At 39.0% G+C, this 23,989-nt stretch overlaps 1 protein-coding gene across 1 annotated transcript in view; it reads right to left on the minus strand.

Annotated features, from left to right (window-relative positions):
- LOC139156612 (cytochrome P450 2K6-like) overlaps positions 1 to 11,748 on the minus strand; it is a 28,591-nt gene extending 16,843 nt beyond the window's left edge. Inside the window, exons 1-5 of the mRNA XM_070732466.1 lie at positions 11,453 to 11,748; positions 3,741 to 3,903; positions 3,114 to 3,263; positions 2,671 to 2,831; positions 2,241 to 2,414 (exon numbers count right to left, since the gene is read on the minus strand). Coding sequence (XP_070588567.1) covers positions 2,241 to 2,414; positions 2,671 to 2,831; positions 3,114 to 3,263; positions 3,741 to 3,903; positions 11,453 to 11,635 — 831 coding nt within the window. The 5' untranslated portion in view covers positions 11,636 to 11,748. The remainder of the gene's footprint in view (positions 1 to 2,240; positions 2,415 to 2,670; positions 2,832 to 3,113; positions 3,264 to 3,740; positions 3,904 to 11,452) is intronic.
- Positions 11,749 to 23,989: the final 12,241 nt, after the last annotated feature.

Raw genomic sequence — 23,989 nt, forward strand, 5'->3', positions numbered from 1 at the left:
AAGCCATTCACTAATATTTTCTGTCTGCAGCATTTTGTTGAACAATTCGGCCATTTTTGCATGCAGGCTGGTCAGGTGTTTCAGCCAAAAACCATGCACCTGATCAGTGTCAGGGGATGTCTAGTTCTTTATCCTCTTCACTCTTTCTGCAATCATTTCAGGTGTTATCTCCAGCTGCTGCATATTGCTCCCTAAGAATTCCTTCTCAAAGTCCTTTATCCACCCAGGAGTCCTGTTATAGTCCTTTTCGACCTCCCAGAGATCTTTCCAGAAATTTGTTGTTATTTTCACCTCTGACTTTTCAGTTTTCTTATCTGTTTGCTGATGCAGGTTCTGGTAGAACTGCCTCTGGTTGGATTGAAATGTTTGATTCTGCCTGTACTGGGTGATCTTAGCTTCATATCGCTCAATTTTCCTGGCTGTTGCTGTTATCTGCTACTTTACAATTTCCAGAGCTTCCTCGAACGTTCTTGTACTAAGCCAGTACTTTTTTGTCAAATAGTCTTTGATCTTCTGATCGTTCAGTTTCTGCTCCTTAATGTTCTTCAGGTTACTTGCATCTGATCTCAAGATTTTGATTTTCAGTTCTAGCCGTATTTTCCATTTTGGTTTTCCAGTTGGTTTTCTGATTGGTTTCTGTTACAGTAACCCTAGTTCTTCAGTTACTATAACAGCTGTACTGTAGGCAAGCTAATTCAATTCTTCAATTGAAGTTACGTGGACAGTTGCAAGTGCAGAGTTAATATCTTCCATCAGTGGGACAAGTCGTTTCTTGCTTATGTATTTTAAGGCTGGCAGTCGCTTTCACTTATGCATTGGACCTTGCATGAGCAAGTATTTGGTCCTTCAGTTCTTGCTGCCTTTGAGTCATAGTGCCAAGTGTCTCGTCTGCAGCTTCTTGCTGTCTTTCCAAGTTTTCACCAGGTTCCAGATGTGCAGTGACTCCAGATCTTATTGGAGCTTCTACTGGTGTCAGATCAGATTTTGGTGTTTCTATTTTACAAATTTTCTGTATTTCTTCTAATTCGACTTCACTGAACATTTTGTTCCTGGCTATGAGTCGTCGCTGATCGGCCAGTCGAAGTTCCGTTATTTTTGAGTCTGCATATTCTTGTTTCCATAATTGGTACATCCGTCTTTGATATCCACGTTTTTCAGGCTCCGAGTTGTAATAATACTTCATGATTGTGCGATTCTCTGACATTGAGAATTTCTGCCGCTTTTTTATTTGTAAGCTTTGTTTGTTTTGTTCCTGTAGTTCATTTGTAGATGGCTGCCCAGGTTCCACAGCAGCCACCACGGTCCTTTTTATCCTGGTTGATGACTGAGCCAGTATGGACTTCTTTTTGTTTTGTCTCTCCATTAGTTTAAATGGGTTAGGTACGTTTAGTCTGGCTCCTCTGCTTTGACCACTCCGGCAAGGTTAGACCTACCAGTTGTTTACACTACCACCGGCACAGCTCTCAGCTACATTGAAGCCCACAAGCCTCACTACCACGACAAGGCATACCCATCAGTGGGGATTATTATTATTATTATTATTATTATTATTATTATTATTATTATTACTATCATTTTCATTTTATTTATTTATTACTGATTTATTTATTTTTCTTATGAATTTGTTAATTTGTTTTTATTTTTTAACACAAAATAAGATGAAAAAATAAAGACAGTTGATTATATTGTAAGAGCTTTTCTTGTGGAAAACCTAATGCAGCCCAGCCTCACCCAGACTCTACCTCCAGCGGCCCCTGGATAAATTGAGTTTGAGACCCCGATTTAGATGGACTTCATTTAAATTGAGGAAGATAATACTTTAAATAAATGCTTTTCAACAGCTGGTTTATACTATATGTAGCACTTTAATATAACCCTCAAAATGTACTGTTTTGGATATTTTTTAAGGAAAGTCCCTTGGTTTTCACTTTAGAAGTTTCAATTGTCAGTTAAAAATTAGTTTTTATTTCATGCTTTAAAGGTACAGATATGATATGAAAAGTTCATTTGGAATTAACAATAAAGAAGAATATCTGTAGTTCAAGGTTTAAATGAGGGGTCCTTGGTGCTCTTTGGTTGTTTTTGTTGCAGAAGTTTCATTACCCAAACTAGGTAACTTGATCAGTGCTAGTTATCCAGTTACCAAGTTTGGATGATGAGACATCTGCAAGAAAACAACCAAGCTCATAGACTAACAAGGAACCCTCACTTGGAATTCCTGGAATAAAACACTTCCTTACCTCTGCTTGTCGGACAAGAAATGAATCAATAAGGCTCCTCTGGTCATTTTCATCCAGAGCTTTGAGGTGTTCTATGAAAGTGGTCTTTATGAAACCATGTAATTCATTTCTGTTATTCAGAAGTATGTTACGAGCACCAAAAAGAAAACCAAACAGGGGGAACATATTATAGAACTGAAAAACACAAAAAGGATAAAAAGAGTCATGAAGAAACCTGAATAGTTTTCATGTGGGCAATGTGGAGATTTTTATTAAACGTATTCATATTCCATAGTGGAAAATGGTTGCATACAGTTATATAAGACATCAGGGCTTTTCTGTCATAGTGAACCTTGGAAAACATGGCATATTTATTATAAATCCCACACTACATTAAACATAACACAGTGAACACACAATGAATTCCTTTTAAAATTGAAAAATAATTTACCAAGACAGGAGGGCTTCCTGCAAGCCGGACATTTTCATTGACTAACTTTATTAGTCTTTGAAATGTGGGGTCTTCATACTCATACCGCTTGCCAAGTACAATAGACACTATGATATTGCCAACAGCGGAATTCATAATTGCTGTATTCTCAAATGGTTGTCCTATATATTAAAATTAAACAAAGTTATTAAAATTAATTTACAGTTATGAAAGAACACCATATTTAAAAGACTGTTCACTGGCAAAGTCTCCCCACTTTAGATCAGTACATTTATCTAGGAAACTGATAGCCAATGCTGGAGAACATGGAGATATTGAGCAAAGGAATATTAAATAGGATTTGAGTTTTTGAGGTAGCTGTAGAGGTAGACTTTTAACTTTTCTGCAATAAATCTGTGAACGTTTAGCTCCAGGTGAATCATCAGAAGAAAACATCAACTCACCTTCATAAGATTCAAATGCCTTTATCAAGATCCTGCACTCTTCAATTATTTTATCCTCTATAGTTCTCTTGCCCATTCCATAGTCCCGTAATGCAGATAAGGTAAAGCGGCGCATCACTTTCCAATTCTCACCATGAGAAAAAACGATACCTAAGGAGAAAGTACAAAACTAAAAGACATATTTGCACTACTGAAAATTTCTGCCATTATAAAGAAGAGAATGTTTGTGGCAGTTGTTTTTGCATTGTACAGAGTTAGGAATTTAGTGTGGGAAATGAATATGAAGTTTCATGTGAAGCTTTCCTGTAAATCAAAAAATTACAGACATTCCCTTGTATACTCTGTTTCTCCAACCATCCAGTGTGGAGACCAAATTGTCCAAGAGTGGTTAAAAGAAATCAGGAAAAGTATAGATTAAAACTTTGCAGAATTGACTTCAATTCTCTTTTTCTCCTTTTCAGTCCTTTCTTAGAGCAGTCAGGCTCTTAGTTTCTATTTTGTCTCCTATGTTCTCCAACAGAAATCTCCTATGCCATCTTCATACTAACTCTTTTTTATTGTTTTCCACAGCTCTGGACAGATATTGACAAAGTATACTCTCTGATACATAGAATGAGAAAAACTTACCAAAGCCCTCATGAAATTCATCAGAAAGCTGGATATTTGGCCTCTCTGCAAATGCATCAGCATGATTCACAAGAGCTTCCTTCACTGTTTTGTATCCAGCCAATACCACTATTTTCTGGAATCCCAGTTGAATCCTGAAGACTGGGCCATATACTTTTGACAACTAGAATTGAACACAAGGAGGAAAGCTTTTTAAATAAAATAAAATAAAATATCACCATGAAAACCCCTATTTGCATAGTAACTTACATCAGATGTAAATCATGTTTCACAGATATAAGAATATAATAATGATCTTTTTATTGTGAAAGCAATCTTGTGTGTTATACTTGTTGTTCAGAAACCAAAGATCTGCTGGGATAAAATAAAGGTGGCAGAATTGCTTGTGAGGGATGTCTTCTTCAAAGGTGAATGAGAAGTGGTAAAAATAGATAAATCCAATAAACTCATGCAGAAATATACAACTATAGAGTTGGGGCAGGGAACACCTTGCAGAGGGAAATTGGGGATAATGGTGGAGAACATGAGCACAATGGGAGAAAATGGGAGAAATTGGAGAAAATAGTAAGAAGCACAGTAGCAAGTTGCGGGGTGTGGGGAGTTGTTCAGGAAGCCCACTGATAGAAATAGTGACACAAATGAAAAAAAATGGAGGAATGTAGCTGGAATTAGATGCATTGTTCCTGATATGTCGGACTTTAGGAAACAAATTTTAGAAGTTCATACTGTAAAATTGAATATTTATTGCAGAACAAATTTGTATAAATAGCTTCTATCTGATAAATTATTAGAATTTTATATTGCACAAAACTGTGTGGTTTAAAACATATTTCTCATATTTCTCATGCTATAGGCATGGATTTACAAATTACTGGTGGAAGCCAGCTCTGCTTTTCAAACTTTAATAGCATTTTATCTTTCAAACAATGTCTGCCCTTGGGGTTTCAAATAACAGACAGGAAATTAGAAATCAATGGGGGAAAGCAATATCTATCTAACCCACGATAATCATTCTATTCATATGTTCATATATTATGAATATATGATGATTATATAATATGGTGATTATATAGTTTTCATATTCAGTTGTAAAATACATTTTAGTTTTAGTAAGGGCTTCAGCTCATTCCACTTTGCATTATTGCTTCCAAAACTCAGAAAATTAAAATATTTAATATATTGTGCAGTATATATTGACTTTAGTCAGATACGTGTATTCTGATGGATTTACAAGTCAAGCTCCCAGAATTTGTTCATATTGATCTATCAGATACTGTATATCTAAACAAGTATAAATATTCAGTGACTCTCATACACTTTCAAATTAAACCGAGTTATCTCAGTGTTGCAATATTTTAGCCTGTTGGTGTGATTAGTGGCTCCATATGTGAATAATAAATAGAACCATCCTTATATATTATGACCCAGGTTGTTCTAAGAGACATGTCATCACTAGCCTTTAATTCTATGGAAGGCAGGACAGGACGTACTTATTGATATGAAATTTGGATGGAATATTTGTTTATATAAGTAGACCTTTGCATATGACCAGAATGGAGCCTGCAGTTGCTGCTAGATTCTTTCTGATCTTATGTAAATCTTCCAGGTACTTCTAAGTTCTTAATTGCCAGACAACAGAAATTGAGAAGTTTATATAAAGTAAATTTAGTGTTCAAGTTGTATTTTTCCTACAAAATGCAATATTTTGAAACTGCAGTTTATCAGTAATCAATGTTTACTTCTTTTCCCAGAACAATGTCTCCTCTTAAGCATGTATACAATTGCAAACTAAAAATAGGACAAGCCGTGACATATTTTTGAAAATGCCTGCTTAATATGAAAAGTTTTGTTTTGTTCATAAACTTTTCCATCATGAGATAGCTTGTTGTGCACTGAAAGAGCCCTATACTGTATAGCAATTTTGGTCTCTCTGTATCGAATTCCTATAATGTTCTTGCGGATTTAAATAGTAAGGATGTTGGAGATATTAGCAAGGTCCCTCAGGCAGAGAATGAGGGGATGTTCAAAGGGGAAGTTGTTGTAAATGTCACCAAACCATCAAGAGCAGTTAGAAATAAAAAGAGGACACATTTTCTTGTGGGTGATTCGACTGTTAGAGGTGTTGATTTGGGACAGAGCAAGGATGTGGTGAAGGTGCTGAGGTGTCTCCCAGGGGCCACTGTCAGCAGGAACAGAAGGCAGATTACAAACATTGTTGAGGCTGTGAGTAAAGGTAATAACGTTGATGTGGTGGTGCATCTTGGCACAAATGATTTGTCCCAGAGAAATGTTAATGTAGTAAAAAGAGATTTTCAATGTCTAAGTGTGGAGCTGGGTAAAATAACTGATTCAGTGACTTTCTCAGAGGTGTTACCGATTTGTGGCCAAGAGGATAAAACAATGTGTATCAGAGAGTTTAATGTGTGGTTAAGGCAGTGGTGTAATGCTGAAGGTTTTGGCTATGTAAGTCATGATGTCAGTAGGTGGTCTAATAGGGAGTTGTTTAAGAGGGATGGTTTGCATCCATCATACAGAGGTACCCAGGTGCTCGGTGAGGAATTCAGAACTTTTTTGGACAGGCATTTAAACTAGGTAAAGGGGACAGAGATGTAACTGATGTGGGTGATTTCTGTCCCCGACCAATGAGGATAAAGCAGTTTTTGGAAGCTTATGAAAAGGGAGCTGCAAATGAAATAGATGTAGTTGTTGATGATAAGGGGCAAACTAATAATGAAAATAATGTTCTTCGGGTAATGTGCACGAATGCTCGAAGCTTGAGCAACAAGCTCTGTGAATTAATGGCCATAATATATAGAGATAATTTGGACCTGGTTGCCATAACTGAGACATGGTTTAAGGATTCTAATGAATGGGAAATATCCATACCAGGATATACACTGTATAGGAAGGATAGAATAGAGAGAAGGGGAGGTGGAGTAGCCATTTATATTAAAGAAAGTCTAAAAACAACACTAATTCACAATACATGTCAAGATCTAGAGACTCTCTGGATTTGCATGCAAAATAAAGAAGGTTCTGTCATTAGAATTGGGGTGATCTATAGGCCTCCAGGGCAATCCAAGGAATATGACAACAAGATGGTGGATGAAATTACCCAAATGGCAGTAAAGGGAGATATTGTGGTTATGGGTCATTTCAACATGCCTGATGTTGACTGGAATATCCCCAGTGCCCTTACATGCAAAAGTAAGAATATAGTAGAGGCCTTTACAGGAGCAGCTCTGGCACAGCTGGTTAAGACACCAACTAGAGGGGAGAATATTCTAGATTTAGTTTTTACGAATGGGAATTGGGTTTCAGATGTCAAGGTGGGAGAAAATTTAGGATGCAGTGACCATCTATGTTTGTGGTTTGATGTAAAAACTAATTGTGAGCAATCCTGTAATGCAACCAAAGTATTGGATTTCAGAAAAACAAATTTTAATGCAATGGGGGAATATTTAGAAAATGAATTAAAGGGGAGGGATAAAATGGCAGGAGCGAGCACCCAGTGGACTGTATTTAAAAAAGCCATTTTAAAAGCCACTGGACTGTATGTAAGACAAATAACTAAAGGTAAAAGGAAGAAGAAACCGCTATGGTTTAGCAATGATGTAAGGGCTATAGTCAATGAAAAAAATGCTGCCTATAGGAGGTATAAAGAGTCTGGAAGTATAGCTGATAGGGAGGTGTATAGAATGAGACAGAAGGAGGCGAAACAGATAATATATGCTGCTAAAGCCTCAAAAGAGGAAGAAATTGCCAAATCTGTAAAGAAGGGGGATAAAACCTTCTTCAGATATATTAGTGATAAGAAGAAGAAAAACTGCGGCATCACGAAACTTAGTACCGGGAATAATACATGCATTAATGGGAATAAGAAGATCGCTGACCATTTCAATAGCTACTTCTGTTCAGTTTTCTCGAAAGACACCGTACAAAATAATACTATAGAGGGATATAGCATTGCTTCCAGCTGTACGGATACAGCTCCAGTGATCTTAGAGGCCGATGTCTTAGAAGAACTTGAACGATTAAAGATAAATAAGGCAATGGGTCCAGATGGCATCCACCCCAGAGTTCTTAAAGAACTCAGATCTGTCATTACTACCCCCCTGACTGATTTGTTTAACCAATCCTTGTTAACAGGAGAAGTTCCTGAGGATTGGAGAATGGCCAGTGTTGTGCCTATTCACAAGAAGGGCAGTAGAGAAGAAGCTGGTAACTACAGGCCAGTTAGCTTGACATCAGTTGTAGTTAAAATGATGGAGACTCTACTCAAAAAGAGGATAAATCAGCACCTAAAAAACAATAACTTATTGGACCCAAATCAGCATGGCTTTACTGAAGGCAAATCATGTCAGACTAATCTCATTGATTTCTTTGACTATGTCACAAAGGTGTTGGATCAAGGTGGTGCCGTGGATATTGCCTACCTGGACTTCAGCAAAGCCTTTGATACGGTTCCACATAAAGAGCTGATAGATAAATTAGTGAAGATTGGACTTAATCCCTGGATAGTTCAATGGATTTGCAGCTGGCTGAAGCATAGACATCAGAGAGTTATTGTTAATGGCGAGAATTCTGAGCAGAGTCAGGTTACAAGCGGTGTGCCACAAGGGTCTGTTCTGGGTCCTATTCTTTTTAATATGTTTGTGAGTGACATAGGGGAAGGTTTGGTAGGGAAAGTTTGCCTGTTTGCCGATGACTCTAAAGTGTGCAATAGGGTTGATATTCCTGGAGGGGTCTGTAATATGGTAAATGATTTAGCTTTACTAGATAAATGGTCAAAGCAATGGAAACTGCAGTTTAATGTTTCCAAATGTAAAATAATGCACTTGGGGAAAAGGAATCCTCAGTCTGAGTATTGTATTGGCAGTTCTGTGTTAGCAAATACTTCAAAAGAAAAGGATTTAGGGGTAATGATTTCTGACAGTCTCAAAATGGGTGAACAGTGCAGTCAGGCGGTAGGGAAAGCAAGTAGGATGCTTGGCTGCATAGCTAGAGGTATAACAAGCAGGAAGAGGGAGATTATGATCCCGCTATATAGAATGCTGGTGAGACCACATTTGGAATACTGTGTTCAGTTCTGGAGACCTCACCTACAAAAAGATATTGACAAAATTGAACGGGTCCAAAGACGGGCTACAAGAATGGTGGAAGGTCTTAAGCATAAAACGTATCACGAAAGACTTAATGAACTCAATCTGTATAGTCTGGAGGACAGAAGGAAAAGGGGGGACATGATCGAAACATTTAAATATATTAAAGGGTTAAATAAGGTTCAGGAGGGAAGTGTTTTTAATAGGAAAGTGAACACAAGAACAAGGGGACACAATCTGAAGTTAGTTGGGGGAAAGATCAAAAGCAACATGAGAAAATATTATTTTACTGAAAGAGTAGTAGATCCTTGGAACAAACTTCCAGCAGACGTGGTAGATAAATCCACAGTAACTGAATTTAAACATGCCTGGGATAAACATATATCCATCCTAAGATAAAATACAGAAAATAGTATAAGGGCAGACTAGATGGACCATGAGGTCTTTTTCTGCCGTCAGACTTCTATGTTTCTATGTTTCTATATATTTGAGAGAGCTATGGGCTCAGTTGAGTCCTTTCTAGACTACTATAATTGACTTGCAAAGTTGTATTTATTATTTATTTATTGCAATTGGAGCAATAAAAAAACCAAATAAAAAAACCAAATTAATTTCTGTACCTCTTTGCTTTCATCTAATGGTTTTCTACCCCAAAGAAGGTGAAATGAGACAATATAGCAGTGTTGGTTAGAATTCTAGAAATTTCTATGTTCGATACAGCAAGCATATCTGGCTTTCGAAATGAACTTCCTTTTAGGTAGATAAGATAGTAACTTATCTTATTAAGATAGTGGGAGAAAGTACAACTGGAATAATGTGACTTTACTGCCTGAGAGAATCATTATTTTGGTACTCTTCCAGAAACTGAGACATCACCACAAACCCAAAGGCATCAGCAATCAACATGGCTAACATTCCAACTATTAGTCTGAAAGAAAATTTTCCACATTACCCATAATGGGAAGAACAAAAAGCCATTTGCTTCCTTATCAATGAATGCTTACTTATTTAATTGTATTGGCAACATCAATTCAAGGGTGGTCTCAAGGGAGAAAATGCTGTTTTTCATGTTCCATCAACATCTTCTTGATTCAGATACTTTACTGAATGAGCAATCCAAGGATAAAATAGAGAGCCATAAAGAGACTGTGTTTATTTCAAACACTTAATAGCTAAAATTATAAACATCAAATGGTTCGATCAGCAGTGCAGAGCATTATTGTGCTCCACCATCTCTACAACATCTCAATACCTTGCACCTTCTTGAGCTTGCTGAACTTTTAACCGACTTGATGAAACCATCTAGTCAAAGTGCCATGGAAAAGTCTTTTGCTAATAACCAGCATAGGGGAAAAAAGAAGAATGTTGACTATTTGTTGCTGCATTTGTTCATTTCTAGTGGCCATACATATATTTTAATATGTTTCTTACTCATTCCCTCTCAGAGATCTCTGTTTCCGAATCATAGTACAGTATGGTTCATTCCATAACTTTGATCCAATTTGGATCAAACTTTGATCCGCAACCCGATTTGGTTGTGACCTAAACCTAATTTTGGAAATTTAGTGCTTACAAAAATAATGGTGTGGAAGAGGAAATTGGCTACATGAGGAAAAATTAATAAAGTTTTTGGTCGGAAACCAATTTTGTTGTGGTCAGAAGCGTATATGAACAGAGGTTCTACTGTATTCCTAATGTAGGAACCAGGTAAATTTTAATGATGATGTTCATCCATCATGTTCAAAGAGGACCTTGACATTTAAATTGGGAGGATATCAAAACTTGAACATAAATTGGATTAAAGCGAGGGCCAGGTGTGCATAGTCAGCCTCACTCTCTCTTCCCAGATTTCATCTTGCTCCAATAGCAAAACAAGAGTTGAGACAATTGGTGATGGGCTGGGCTTAGTGTTTGACCAGAGCATCTTTTGTGTCTTGCCATGCTCTTAGCATACCACATCTCTTTCAGAGATCACCTTACTGTCCTATTCTAGTAGATTCCATCCGCTCAGTCCAACATATGTTTGGGATAGACAAGTCCCTGTCTCACCAAAGGTCAATGACCCAACAGCTACTCTCAACCTTGTTTGGTCAGCCTGTCAAAGCTGTTGCCCAGGTTGTGGCAGCTGTTCGTGCTACCGCTATTAGCAGCCACAGGTGAGAGCTGAGCAACAGGTGGGGACTAAATGTGAGCAAGCTGCCCTAAAAGCTGCCCTAAAATGACCTGCCATAAAAGGACACAGCATGCCCCTACACCAGAGGTCCTACCCCTCCCTGAATACCCCATGCACCCTAAAATTTAATACATTGTAAGACAGTGGAGCAATCTTATTTCATCACCTCTTACAATTCACCACATTGAGCTGGGAAAAAGATATTAATCCCACCCTTCACCTAAAAAACAACCAAAAACCTCTCTCAGTTTAGCTGTCCATTGATAAGATTAGGTCCACAATACAAATAACTGAGCTTGTAATTCTAAGCATAATATAGCACAGTTATGTACAATCACTATTAAACAATAACATAAAATCAGAATATCTCCAAAATCTCTTGACCCAATTTTATCATGTTAGTTTAGTTGTTTTGAGTCATAATTTTAGCATATTACCTTTAGCATTGTTCTGTGTGGTCTTTTCATATCCATAATAAGGAGATTTCCAAGAAAGGGTAAAATTCTTGGACTTGGTGGAAGATTTTGGGAGTTGTTATTCCAGGAACTGTTCATTTTCAAAAGGAATATAGTCAGAAGAATAAAGAAGAGTGATATAGGAACAAGTTGAGTCCAATCCATTTTCCTTCGGCAAATACTTTCTGTAGTATTTAAAATAGAAAATGCAATACAATTTGATCAAATATAGTTCCTGCACAATATAATGCTGCACAAATACCTAAAACTGTTGCACTACCATGGAGATAATTTAAATATGTTTTCAGTGAATCATTATCTTTCCTAGAACAATAAAAATTCCATGAGCATCTAAGAGCCAAATTGTTGGATTAACTGACAAGGTTTACTGACCAACTGATGGAATCCTATGGTCCATTAACCATAGTTTGTGGTCAAAGTCCTGCCTTGTTTGTTCAGCAAAATTATAACCCCCCTCTCTCCTTCTCCCTCTCCCTCCCCTATTCTTTCTAAAAAGCCTCACTGCTAATTCCTGGCTTATGTAGTAGCTTTAACAGGTTGTTTTATTATGATGATTATCCAAATGTTTTCATCAAAAAAGGTGGACAGTAAGAGAGTGTTGTGCTTTTCTTTATTCAACTGTAATGATCCATTCCCTTTAAGTCTTTGCCGGTGTCTCAATGCCTGGTATGCTGGTGGTATATCAATGTGTCTATTAAGTGAGTTTTCAAAAACCAGGCTTCTTTCAGGAGATGGCCTCCTTTTGTTTCATCACGAACCACAACTTCAGTGTCTTGGAAGTTAAACTCAAGACCTTGCTCCTCCATATGTATCCAATTGCCTTGGACGGGAAATGAACACTCAGACACCAAGCTGGGTAAAATGGGTCACTTTATTAAATATTAACAGAAAGACCTGCAGGGGTCACTAAATGGGGCAAAGTTTCCTGAACACAACATACTTGGGCAACTCAAATGGGCGTTACTCCATGCCTGGTCAGGGTGAGGCATGCCCCGCCTACTCCCGACCCGAAAGCCACGGCCAGCATGTGGGAGGGCTCGCCTTGCATGACCCGGAACCGGAAATGACGTAGGTGAGCCCCAAGGGCACCCCCCTCACACCTCTCTGTCCGTGGAGGAAGCTTGAGTTGTGCAGTGGGGATGCCAATCATCTTACAAAAGATGCCCAAAGGAGAACACACAGTTGCTACTGATACCCTTTCCACCCCGTTTCTGTCATATAGTGACCAAGAATATAAACATCCAATTGTTGAATCAGAACCTATTTACATACAGATGCACCCCGTAACCACAAATCCTTACCCTCGTCCAGGATGGAGTAGGCGAAAAACAATCCGTAGCAAATGCCTTAAGATTGCAAAAATTCCTACTCGGCCCCAAACCAGGCGACCTATAAAAACATCCTGGATTGAGTGGAGGGTGGGTGGGTGTCTGTTTTGTGGCGCTCAGGGGCAAGAGATGCCGGGGGGGCAAGCAAGCCCTGATAAAGGGCACACGCCCCACCCCTCGGCTTTCCCAGAATGCCCGAGCGGCCACTGATTGCTCTGGGGAGTTCCCGCGCTATCGCGGGGAACGCCCCCAGCTGATGAGAGGAGCCGAGTTGGTTCCCGCCATTGGCAATTTTCGACCGGGCATTATTTCGCCCGGCCTCTCATTTGCCTTGGACGGGAAATGAACAATCGGACACCAAGCTGGGTAAATTGGGTCACTTTATTAAATATTAACAGAAAGACCTGCAGGGGTCGCTAAATGGGGCAGAGTTTCCTGAACACAACATACTTGGCCAACTCAAATGGGCGTTACTCCATGCCTGGTCAGGGTGAGGCGTGCCCTGCCTACTCCTGACCCGAAAGCCACAGCCAGCATGTGGGAGGGCTCACCTTGCATGACCCGGAACCGGAAATGACGTAGGTGAGCCCCAAGGGCACCCCCCTCACACCTCTCTGTCCGTGGAGGAAGCTTGAGTTGCGCAATGGGGATGCCAATCATCTTACAAAAGATGCCCAAAGGAGAACACACAGTTGCTACTGATACCCTTTCCGCCCTGTTTCTGCCACAGCAGGGGGCCAGATCTCTATCTTGGCCCCCTGCTCCCCACCTAAGCCTGCCCCAGCTCACGCAGGCACCACTGCAGGTCTGTGTAAAATTGCCACTCCTGACATCTTCCTAACTTGACCCAGTGAAAGCTAGGGGGGTTTAAAAACACATGCCCGGGTGTCAGATCACTTTGCCTCCCCCTGGCAAGTTAACCCATATCCTGGTCCCATCAACTGCTGTTGGTGTGACGGCGACTCCGCATCCCCTCCATGTGGGGGTATCAAAACCACACACCACGGCCGTAGGCCCCGTACGACCGGTGGTTCACCATGACATGACATCACTGTGCCAAGTCCTCCAACAAATTGTATGTTGAGCCATATGCTCTGCAAGCCCCGGGGGTCTGCCATGACTTGACACCACTGAGCCAAGTCCTTCACCACCACCAGGTCGTTGCCACCAGTGTGCAACACCAACAATCTGGGTCCGGCCCATCACTGCTCTCGACTTTTCACAACGGAAGAGGCCCGTCTCAAACGAAGACCTCCGAGCTCAAGCCTTTCCGCTGAAGCCCCAGTGACTCAGCAACCTCTACATTCCTGAAGATAATGTTGCAGCTCAACATTCAGCCACCAAGCCATGCTGTGGCCGCAGTTCACTACTGTGGGCAGCGGAAGGGCAGCTCCTTCGCACTTCGCACTTCGTAACAAAGTGGAGCAGGGCCAGTACCTAGAGAAACGATAAGGATACAAAAACAGTGTTAGCCACCCGATCCCAAAATCGCTTGTACTCAGGTGCTCTGAATCTACTTCATGAAAGCCACTGACTTCCATCTGCAACCGGATTCATTACTTTGCTGAGAACTTGTTGAAACCTGCATTCAGTATTGTTGAGGGAATACCATCCAATATCCTGCCAATCCTCCTGTAACGGCCCCTAACTGTTATTTATTCAGTGGAGGCCTGTCTTATGGTAAAAAGAGGCACCATTCCCTGGCTTCATCGCTTTACTTGCACTGAGTCCATCATACCCCGGCATATATCCTTGTTTAATATACCCGGCCAGTGATCAATCCACCATCTGCGTTACTGGTCAGCCACCGTGCGTAACCAATGCGGCTGCCACAGCCCCCATTTAACATTGGTTTGCTGGCCCAGGGAACCTTGCATGATCCACTACTATGCGATCATGACAACACCTTGCAGACCTACCATGTCCCAAAGGCCATTTTTATGGCTGTCGTGTGAAACAGCCTTGCCTCGTTGGGTGAGGATCTGGGTCTCATCCAATGCCCGCTGCCCCTGAAACTGGGTAATGTATAGCAGCTTACTAATGTCTCCCCAATCTGAGTCCTTTCCTTGGACCATCTCTTGATCATTCCCCCTATCCTCAAATAGTTTGACACCGAGGTCTTTTGTTAGGAGAGCTAAGCCCACCTGTTGCCCCTATATGATGGCATGTAACCATATAGTCCAACCTGCACTCCTTTGCTTGAGCGATGGCACCGTCCACCAATTCTGGGTACCCTGCGCCCCAGCCTATGCCATGTGGCTGTCAACCGCCTGCACATGCACACATACTCCCTGTTAATGGACTGGGCCTCCTGTTGCTGGCTCGCTTCACTCCACCGATGGGCCAGCTGTACACCATAGTCGCAGTCCCATGTTCCTGTATTCCTCTCAGGAAATCATAATACTCTTCCTCCAGCATTAAAATGCCAGGGAGATTAGCCAATATGCTCCGTGGCCTTGCCTGCTCCCCAGGGAGTAAAATAATTGCAAGAAATTTATGAAGATAAGCAAAGGCCCATGCCAATGCTTTCTTTACCGTTAGCGCATAGATTAGCTTTACCAACATGACTTAATCAATATAGCCATAATATTAATGGTACCATCCTGACACCACGACTTCAATATTGTTTATGATAATAACATTTTCTGAATTATTCATTTAAAACAATTAATATAATGCTTAATAACTCATATTAAGCTTAAAATCAACTCAAGCGTGAATTTGATTCAGATGACCTCAATACTTAGCGTTCTTCAAGCCCCCCATTCCGGTAAGTGACTATACCATTTCTTATGAACAAACTAAAGGGGCTGAGATAAGCTGACTAATTTATTTATTTATTTATTCGATTTTTATGCCGCCCTTCTCCTTAGACTCATGGCGGCTTACAACATGTTAGCAATAGCACTTTTTAAACAGAGCTAGGCTATTGCCCCCACAATCCGGTTCCTCATTGTCTTACTCATGAGAGGATTAGCCAGAACTTGGGAGATTTCCAACCTTCAGCATGGTAATGACATGGGGATCTGCAGGCTGTAGTTATGGTATTAATAGTATCTTTCAGTTCTGCTTCTACGGAAAAGGCCTGCTACCCACTGCACCCGTACTGTTATAGCCTTCAGTACAATAACTTTACATTTGGAAATGTGGCAAAATTCAGAATATTAGTAGCACCATTCAGGGAGATAAGACTTCCATGCGCAACTGCTCCAGGATCCGGCACATCATGAAAATAATAATAATAATAATAATAATAATAATAATAATAATAATAATATACCCAGGAACAAGCACATAAAACCCTGTTACCAAGTAATCCCTTAGTGCAGTACATCACTAGTTAAGTATGGCCATAAAATTAACAAAGATAATTCCTCAGGAAAAAACAAAAGTGGGAGGGGGCATATTTGACCAGGAGGATTGCCATTAAGCCAACTTGAAAGTGAAGAGGAAAACATACAAAACTAAACCTCCGGCCTGATAACATGTATATATTCTCAACAAAAGCTTTAATAAGCAAATTTTACTATGTAAGGTGTAGAACATAGCTCACTATGTTCCACATGCCATAACACTTTATATTAACACTGTCAACCCTTATCAAAGCATGAGAGCAATTATTTATTTATTTATTTATTTATTTATTTATTTATTTAAATTGAGGGTAAGGGAGCAGCATGAGGCTATATTTGCTTACCGCCTAATAACCTAATTGCTATTTTCAATGTGGTGAAGAAACATATGCCCGACCTGTCTGCCAAACAGCTTCTTAGGTCCCCATTCCACAGTGCTTCAAAGAAAGGCCAAGATATATTTCTGCACAGTGCTCTCGGTAGGAGATCCTTACGTAGGAAGAAACAAATCCTTTATATTCAGCAGCGCTGTTCTAAATGAAGTGCAGAGAATTATAACGTTTGATAAAAGTGTAATAAAGATTAACAGCCTCCCCTGTAGCAGAAAGCCCTCATCATTTGTTGTAATGTTTCTTCTAAACCCGCTTATGAGCAGAAGCCAAGGTTTTAATTGCAAGGTTGCTGTCAGAAGCCAGCTAAGTCCCCTGAAGCTATGATGAACAAAAGGGGGCCAAGGTCTATAGTAAGGCTACAGTCTTTTGATCACTAAAAGCCATTCTCACTGACAAAGTAGTCTTTCCATTGATCCAGTTGCTCAAACACCACCTAACCTGGTTTCATGGCTACTATCCCTGATTGTTATTGTCCCTCTTGTGCAAAAATGCCATAGGATATGAAAGAACTGATATCAAATGGTAGTGAGGCCGGGCTGCTGAAAAGCATTTTGAATATGACATTTTTAATGACATTTTTAATCCCCATACCATTTCTATGTCCACCACATTATGGCTCAATTATATATATCGTTCTAACCAGTGCTCATAATCTAGCGGCTTGTTTGGCCTACCCCGATATTTAACTTGCGTACAGGGGCCTTATTTCTCCAAATTTGTGTATGCTAAAAATTGCCTTAAAGGGATGCTCGCAGTACCTTGTGGAATTGGTGGGGGCGGGCAGAGGGGGGGGGTTGCCCCACCATCCCCGCTGTCATATCACAACCCATGTGTTGTGCCCCCCCAATAAATCAGTTTAATTTCAAATTAATTCATTTTAAGCTCACTCCATTCAAATATACTAACTTAATAAATTAAACCATTTTGATAATTCATTAAGCACAATCCATTCCCATATCCTGACTTAATAACCTAAATCATTTTTTACAAATCACTTTATGTTCAACCAAATCCAATATAATTGTTTCAATAAATTAACTCATTTTAATTCATTCCTCCTAGGATCAATTCATTCAAGTATACTAGCTTAAATTAAATTAGATCATTTTGATTCAATCATTTATGCTCAATCAATTAAAGTCTACTGACTTAAATTGATTAAATTTTAATAATTCAATTCAAGCTCAATCAATTTCCCTATGCTGACTTAATAAATTAAATTGTTTTTACAAATCTTTGGAACATAGAATATCAGTTGGAAGGAACTTCAAATGTAATCTGACCCATTCTTTGCTCAAGCAGGAGACTCCATGCCCTTTCAGATAGATATCCCATCTCTTTTGAAAGCATCCATTGATGTAGCACCTACAGCTTGGAATTTGTGTCACATCCTTGCAGGGAAGGTACAGCATGGGCGCATTGTATATTAAGAACTATGATTCCAGTCCTTTATAAAATCCTCTATCCACATGAAATAAGAGTAGAGCTCTTTATATCCTGCTTAACACGAAGCAATACTCCAAGATGCCAACATTTAATGCCCCAACCATATTAGCAATATATTATTCAAGTTGAATAATCACGAAGTTTAGCTATTTTAGCATAATGTATTATCTGGCAGTGTGGATGCCCTAAATCTCACCCCGCCAAGCGCCTGAGGAGTTCCAAATACCCTCATGATTGCAGTTTTAAAATAACAATAGATTCTCCCCCCACTACCATCCATATATATATATATATGGATGGTAGTGGGGGGAGAATCTATTGTTATTTTAAAACTGCAATCATGAGGGTATTTGGAACTCCTCAGGCGCTTGGCGGGGTGATTAATTTTTTTTAAACAAACCAGTGAGGGGGGGGAGGCAACAGATAAAACTTGTCCACTGAGAATGTGCACTTCAGAAAAGGGGAAACATTTGCAGATCCTTCAATCTGCATCTCACCTGTCCTCTCCCTTGCATCCACTGTAAGCAATGTTTCTTACCTACACTCAGCTCCGCGAAAGGAGGGGGGGCGCCGGCATGCCCAAGGCAGACCCCACCCCCCGTCCCCACAAAAGCAAACTCAGGCGCGGCGCGCCATGCCAGGAACAGAGCACATGCGAGTGGCCCACCACGCTGCACACACCCCGGCGCCGCACAAAGAGTCATGACCCCGAAATCGGCGGCAAAACAAACCACGCGGAGGAAGGGAAAAAAGGCCTTTCCGCTGCTGTTGCCCACTCCCTACCGCTCGCCCAGGCCGCCCCGCACCAAAACGCTCCAGGCGCGTTGCCAGCTGGGCCGTCAGAGCCCTGGATCACCTGCCCGGGCGGAACACAGGCCCCAAACCACGAACCCAGCAGGCAAGCCGTCAAAGCCCCTGCGCGCTCCGCCGCCACATACACAAGGTGGGGGGGGGGCTGCCGGCCTGCACAAGCCATCCGATCACCTCCCCCCCAAGCAATCAAACCGAAAAGGTGGACGCTTGAATGTCTCACAGGTGCCGTCCCACACGCTGCAACAACGAAGAAGGCGAGGCGCATCGCACGATGAAGCGGAGACATGTCCGTTTTGTGGCGCTCGGAGGCAAGAGATGCCGGGGGGGCAAGCAAGCCCTGATAAAGGGCACATGCCCCGCCCCTCGGCTTTCCCAGAATGCCCGAGTGGCCACTGATTGCTCTGGGGTGTTCCCGCGCTATCGTGGGGAACGCCCCCAGCTGATGAGGGGAGCCGAGTTGGTTCCCGCCATTGGCAATTTTCGACCGGGCGTTATTTCGCCCGGCCTCTCATATCTGGGAGCTTTGTTCCTGGCATTGGACTGCTAGTTTGTGTTCATGCACCCTAGTTTTTAGTCATTTTGCCATTTCTATGATTGCTACAGTTAATGTTGCAACAGTTACAGTTGCCACAGTTAATTGCTACAGTTAATGTGGTAGGATACTAACAGACACCTGCTTCAGCACCCTAAATTGCAGAATAGTCCAAGTATCACAGGAGACACGCAGGCAGAAAATTAACACCCTTTAAAAAAAGGCAGAGGCATTGTGCGCCCTGAGGACCCATCAGACAGATAAAAGTCGAGTCTACAGAGAGGGGCGGCATGCAAATCTAATAAATAAATAAATAAATAAAACATTGGTGCACAATCTGTCCTCCAAATTACTTACGGACACACAGACTTGGCTCTCGCAACGGGATGCTGGTTTCAACCTGACTGATGCCAAGGCCATTGATTTTGCTTCAGCCCTAGAGTCAACTATTCATCAGTTCAGAACCACAGAAGAAACAAAAAACTCCATCAGGCAACATCTGGTAGGGCTCCTCATAAGCCATAGGCAAAGCAAGATGCTGTCAAAATCAGAAACATTGGTCCTTCAGGAATTGAGGAATGACAATTCAATTATAGTGCTACCAGCAGATAAAGGCAGGGCAAAGGTAATCATGGACAAGATAAATTATAATAGCCAAGCCCATGACCTGCTTAATGACAGGAGTGTTTATCAACTCCTGGATAAAGTCCCTATGGTGTCACTTAAAAACCAAATTAAAAATATAGTTGATAAACTCAGGAGACAAGGGGAAATAGATGAGGAAGTGAAAGATGAGGAAGTGAAAGCCAAAAGACTCAGCCATGGCTGGATTAACAATAGCATTCACAGCAAAAAAGAATAAAGAAAAGAAAGAATACCAAGAAACATTAGTGGAAGAATTAAGAAAATTAGAAATTTTAATGCAAAAAGAGGATAAGGATGACAAATTAAAAAATCAGAGAGAATTAATAAGACATAAATTGAGATTAATAGAACAAGAATTAATTGCAGAAAAGATAAAAAGAGCAAAACAAGATTATTTTGAATATGCAAATAAACCTGGAAGATGGCTGGCATACAAACTTAGAAAAGAGAGAGAAAATAAAATTATAAAAAATCTGATGGATTCAAAAGGTACTATAAAACATAGAATAGAAGACAAAAAGGAAATAGCTTTGGAATTCTATAAACAATTATATAAGAAAGAAGAGATAAGTGAGGATTTAATTTTTAAATATTTGGAACAAATAAAACTTCCAGTTTTAACGGAAGCCCAACAGCAAAGATTAAATAGACCTGTTACAGATATAGAATTAAAACAATCTATAAAGAATCAAAATAATAATAAAGCGACCGGTCCAGACGCAATACCAGCTGAATTTTACAAACTAGATTTAGAAATATTCTTTTCCAACATGCTTGAGATATATAATCAAATATTGACAACAGGTAAATTACCAAAAACCTGGTCAGAAACTTTAATAACCTTAATACATAAGGCGGATACCAAGAAAGAAAAAATTGAAAATTATAGACCTATTTCATTGTTGAACGTAGACTATAAAATTTTTATATCAATATTTGCCAATAGACTTAAAAGTATTATAAACAACATGATACATAGTGACCAAAATGGATTTTTACCAGGAAGACAAATTAAAAATAATTTAAGAATAATTGTTAATACTTTGGAATACTACGAACAACACCCTGAAAAGCAAATGGCACTTGTATTTCTAGATGCTCAAAAAGCATTTGACAACGTGGACTGGAATTTTATGAAAATACAATTAAATAAGATGGAAGTAGGAACAAAGTTTTTTAACATAATAGACGCTATATATTCTGAACAAACTGCTAAAATTATAATAAATAGTGAACAAACAGAAAAAGTAGTTATACAAAGAGGAGTAAGACAAGGTTGCCTAATATCACCATTGTTATTTATTTTGACATTAGAAGTATTGCTGATAAAAATAAGAGCAGATCAGAAAATAAAAGGATTGAAAATCAGAAAAGAAGTTTATAAAACACAAGCATTTGCAGATGACGTAGTTTTTATTTTAGATGACCCAACAGAATCTATCCTAAATTTAATAAATGTGATTGAAGAATATGGGAAAGTGGCAGGATTGAAAATAAATAAGGAAAAGACACAGATACTAACAAAAAATATGACTGAAATACAGAGAAAACACTTAGGAGACTTATCAAACATGAAGATCACGAAAAAAGTGAAATACTTAGGGATATGGATGACCTCCAAAGCCCTATCTTTAAAAAACGACAATTATTTAAAATTATTAAGTCAGATTAAAAAAGATTTAGAAATATGGAGTAATTTACAATTATCATTCGTAGGAAGAATCTCCACAGTCAAAATGAATATCCTTCCAAAAATATTATTCCTTTTTCAAGTGATTCCGATAAATCCAGGAGCGAAATTCTTTGCCGAATTGAATAAGATAATAAGAAAATTTATTTGGCAAGGTAAAAAATCAAGAATAAAACAAAATTCATTAGAAGACCGTAAGGAGAGAGGGGGCCTGGGGCTTCCAAATTGGAAACTATATTATCATGCCACGGCTCTGACATGGATAAAAAAATGGCTTACACTAGAAAATCAAAGATTGCTTAACCTAGAAGGCCACGACTTGATGGTCGGGTGGCATGCATTTGTTTGGTATGATAAGTTAAGAACCCACTCATATTTTAAAAATAATGTTATTAGAAAGGCATTGATAGAAGTGTGGAATGAAATAAAGAAAAATCATTTTTTAGTAATGCCAGAATGGGTTTCACCCCTCGAAGCCATAGTACACCCAAATCTTAAAGGAAAGGTAAGATTTGGAAATATAGTGATCTGTTAAATAATCAATTAAAATTAAGAACAAAACAAGAGTTATACGAGTTAGGTATAGATTTAGATTGGTGGCATTATATGCAGATTAGTTTTAGATATCAAATAGACGTAAAGACTTACATTTTTAAAAAAGAAAATAATGTACTGGGCAAATTATTATTCCAAAATCAAACAAAGACAATTGGAAATGTTTATAAATATTTACTAAATCATAGAACGATAGGTTGGATATTGAAAGATAATATGATCAGTTGGTGCAAAAATTTTGGCAAAGAGATTGATTTAGATACTTGGGAAAAGATATGGACCTATAATTGGAAAATAACAAAATCAATCTCTTTCAAAGAAAATCAAATTATGATGTTTTATAGATGGCACCTTCCACCATATAGAATCTCTAAAATGTTTCCTTCGGTATCGCCCATTTGTTGGAAATGCCAAAAAGAAGTTGGTACATATTACCATACATGGTGGACCTGTCCGGAGACAAAAATATTTTGGAATAAAGTAGAGAATTGGATAAATGAAATAACAAAGGAGAAGATTAAAAAATCTCCTGAATTTTTTTTATTGGGTATTTCAAATATAAAGTATAAAAAAGATATTTACTATTTAATAATACATATATTGACCGCGGCATGAATAACATTCGCGCAGAAATGGAAAGAAAAGACGATACCGAAAGACTCTGAGGTGTTTAAAAAAATCATAGAGTGTGCAGAACTAGATATGATGACTAAAAGGTTGAACAATCAAACTGAAACAGAATTTTATAAAATTTGGGATAAAGTATATGATTGGTGGAATGTTAAAAATAGTATTAAAAATTAAACATATAAGAATAAATGATTACTTAAAAATTATAAGATAGAATTATATAGTTTATATAGTTCATATTATAACTAACACAGAAGTGTTTATATTATTTTTCTTTTGTATTACTAACAATTTGTTTATTGTTTTTTGATATATATATATACATATAAGTATATTATTATTATTTTCTGTTCAAAAATATATATATATAAAGAAACTCAATCAATAATCTTAATTTTAAAAATCTATAATTAAATTTAATGATAATGTAATTTTCAAATGTGGCTTTTCTGCTTAGATCTTGTAACAGTTAGAGCTTTTTATATTTTGTATTAGTTAGACTTCTATGATAAGCGGAGCAATAGTAGCTCCTTAAATGTTTAATGTTGTATGTCTTTGTTCGTTTTACTTTGAAAATAATAAAAAATATTTTATAAAAAAAAAAGACTCAGCCATGGCATGATTTTATGGGTTGCCAAAAATCCATAAGGTGGAGATACCCCTACGCCCAATTATCTCCCTCTGTGGCACCCCCCCCATTTGGCCTAGCCAAGGGGCTATAATTGCAATGCCTGGTTGCTGGGACCACCACTACTATAAGATCCTCTATGGACTTTGTACAACGGCTGAAAGGAGTAGTGGTGGAGAAGGATGAGATAATGGTGTCATTCGATGTCACCTCACTGTTCACATCTATCCCGCATGAGCTAGCTTTCCAGACCATCAAAAATCTATTGTTAGAAATGGAACCAAGACATCACAAAATCCTAGCAGAGATTACCTCATTCATCTCTTGAAATTTTGCCTCAAAACCTATTTTACATTTGACGGCCATATATATGAACAAACAAGGAAACGATGAAGGAAAAGATGATTATACGGGCAAGGAATTTTGGTCATACTATAGAACTGGATAAATGGCAACAGCTTTGGGACAGAAATAAACTGACAATGG

The sequence above is a fragment of the Erythrolamprus reginae genome, chromosome 1, assembly GCF_031021105.1.
Source record: "Erythrolamprus reginae isolate rEryReg1 chromosome 1, rEryReg1.hap1, whole genome shotgun sequence".
Classification (NCBI taxonomy): domain Eukaryota; kingdom Metazoa; phylum Chordata; class Lepidosauria; order Squamata; family Dipsadidae; genus Erythrolamprus; species Erythrolamprus reginae.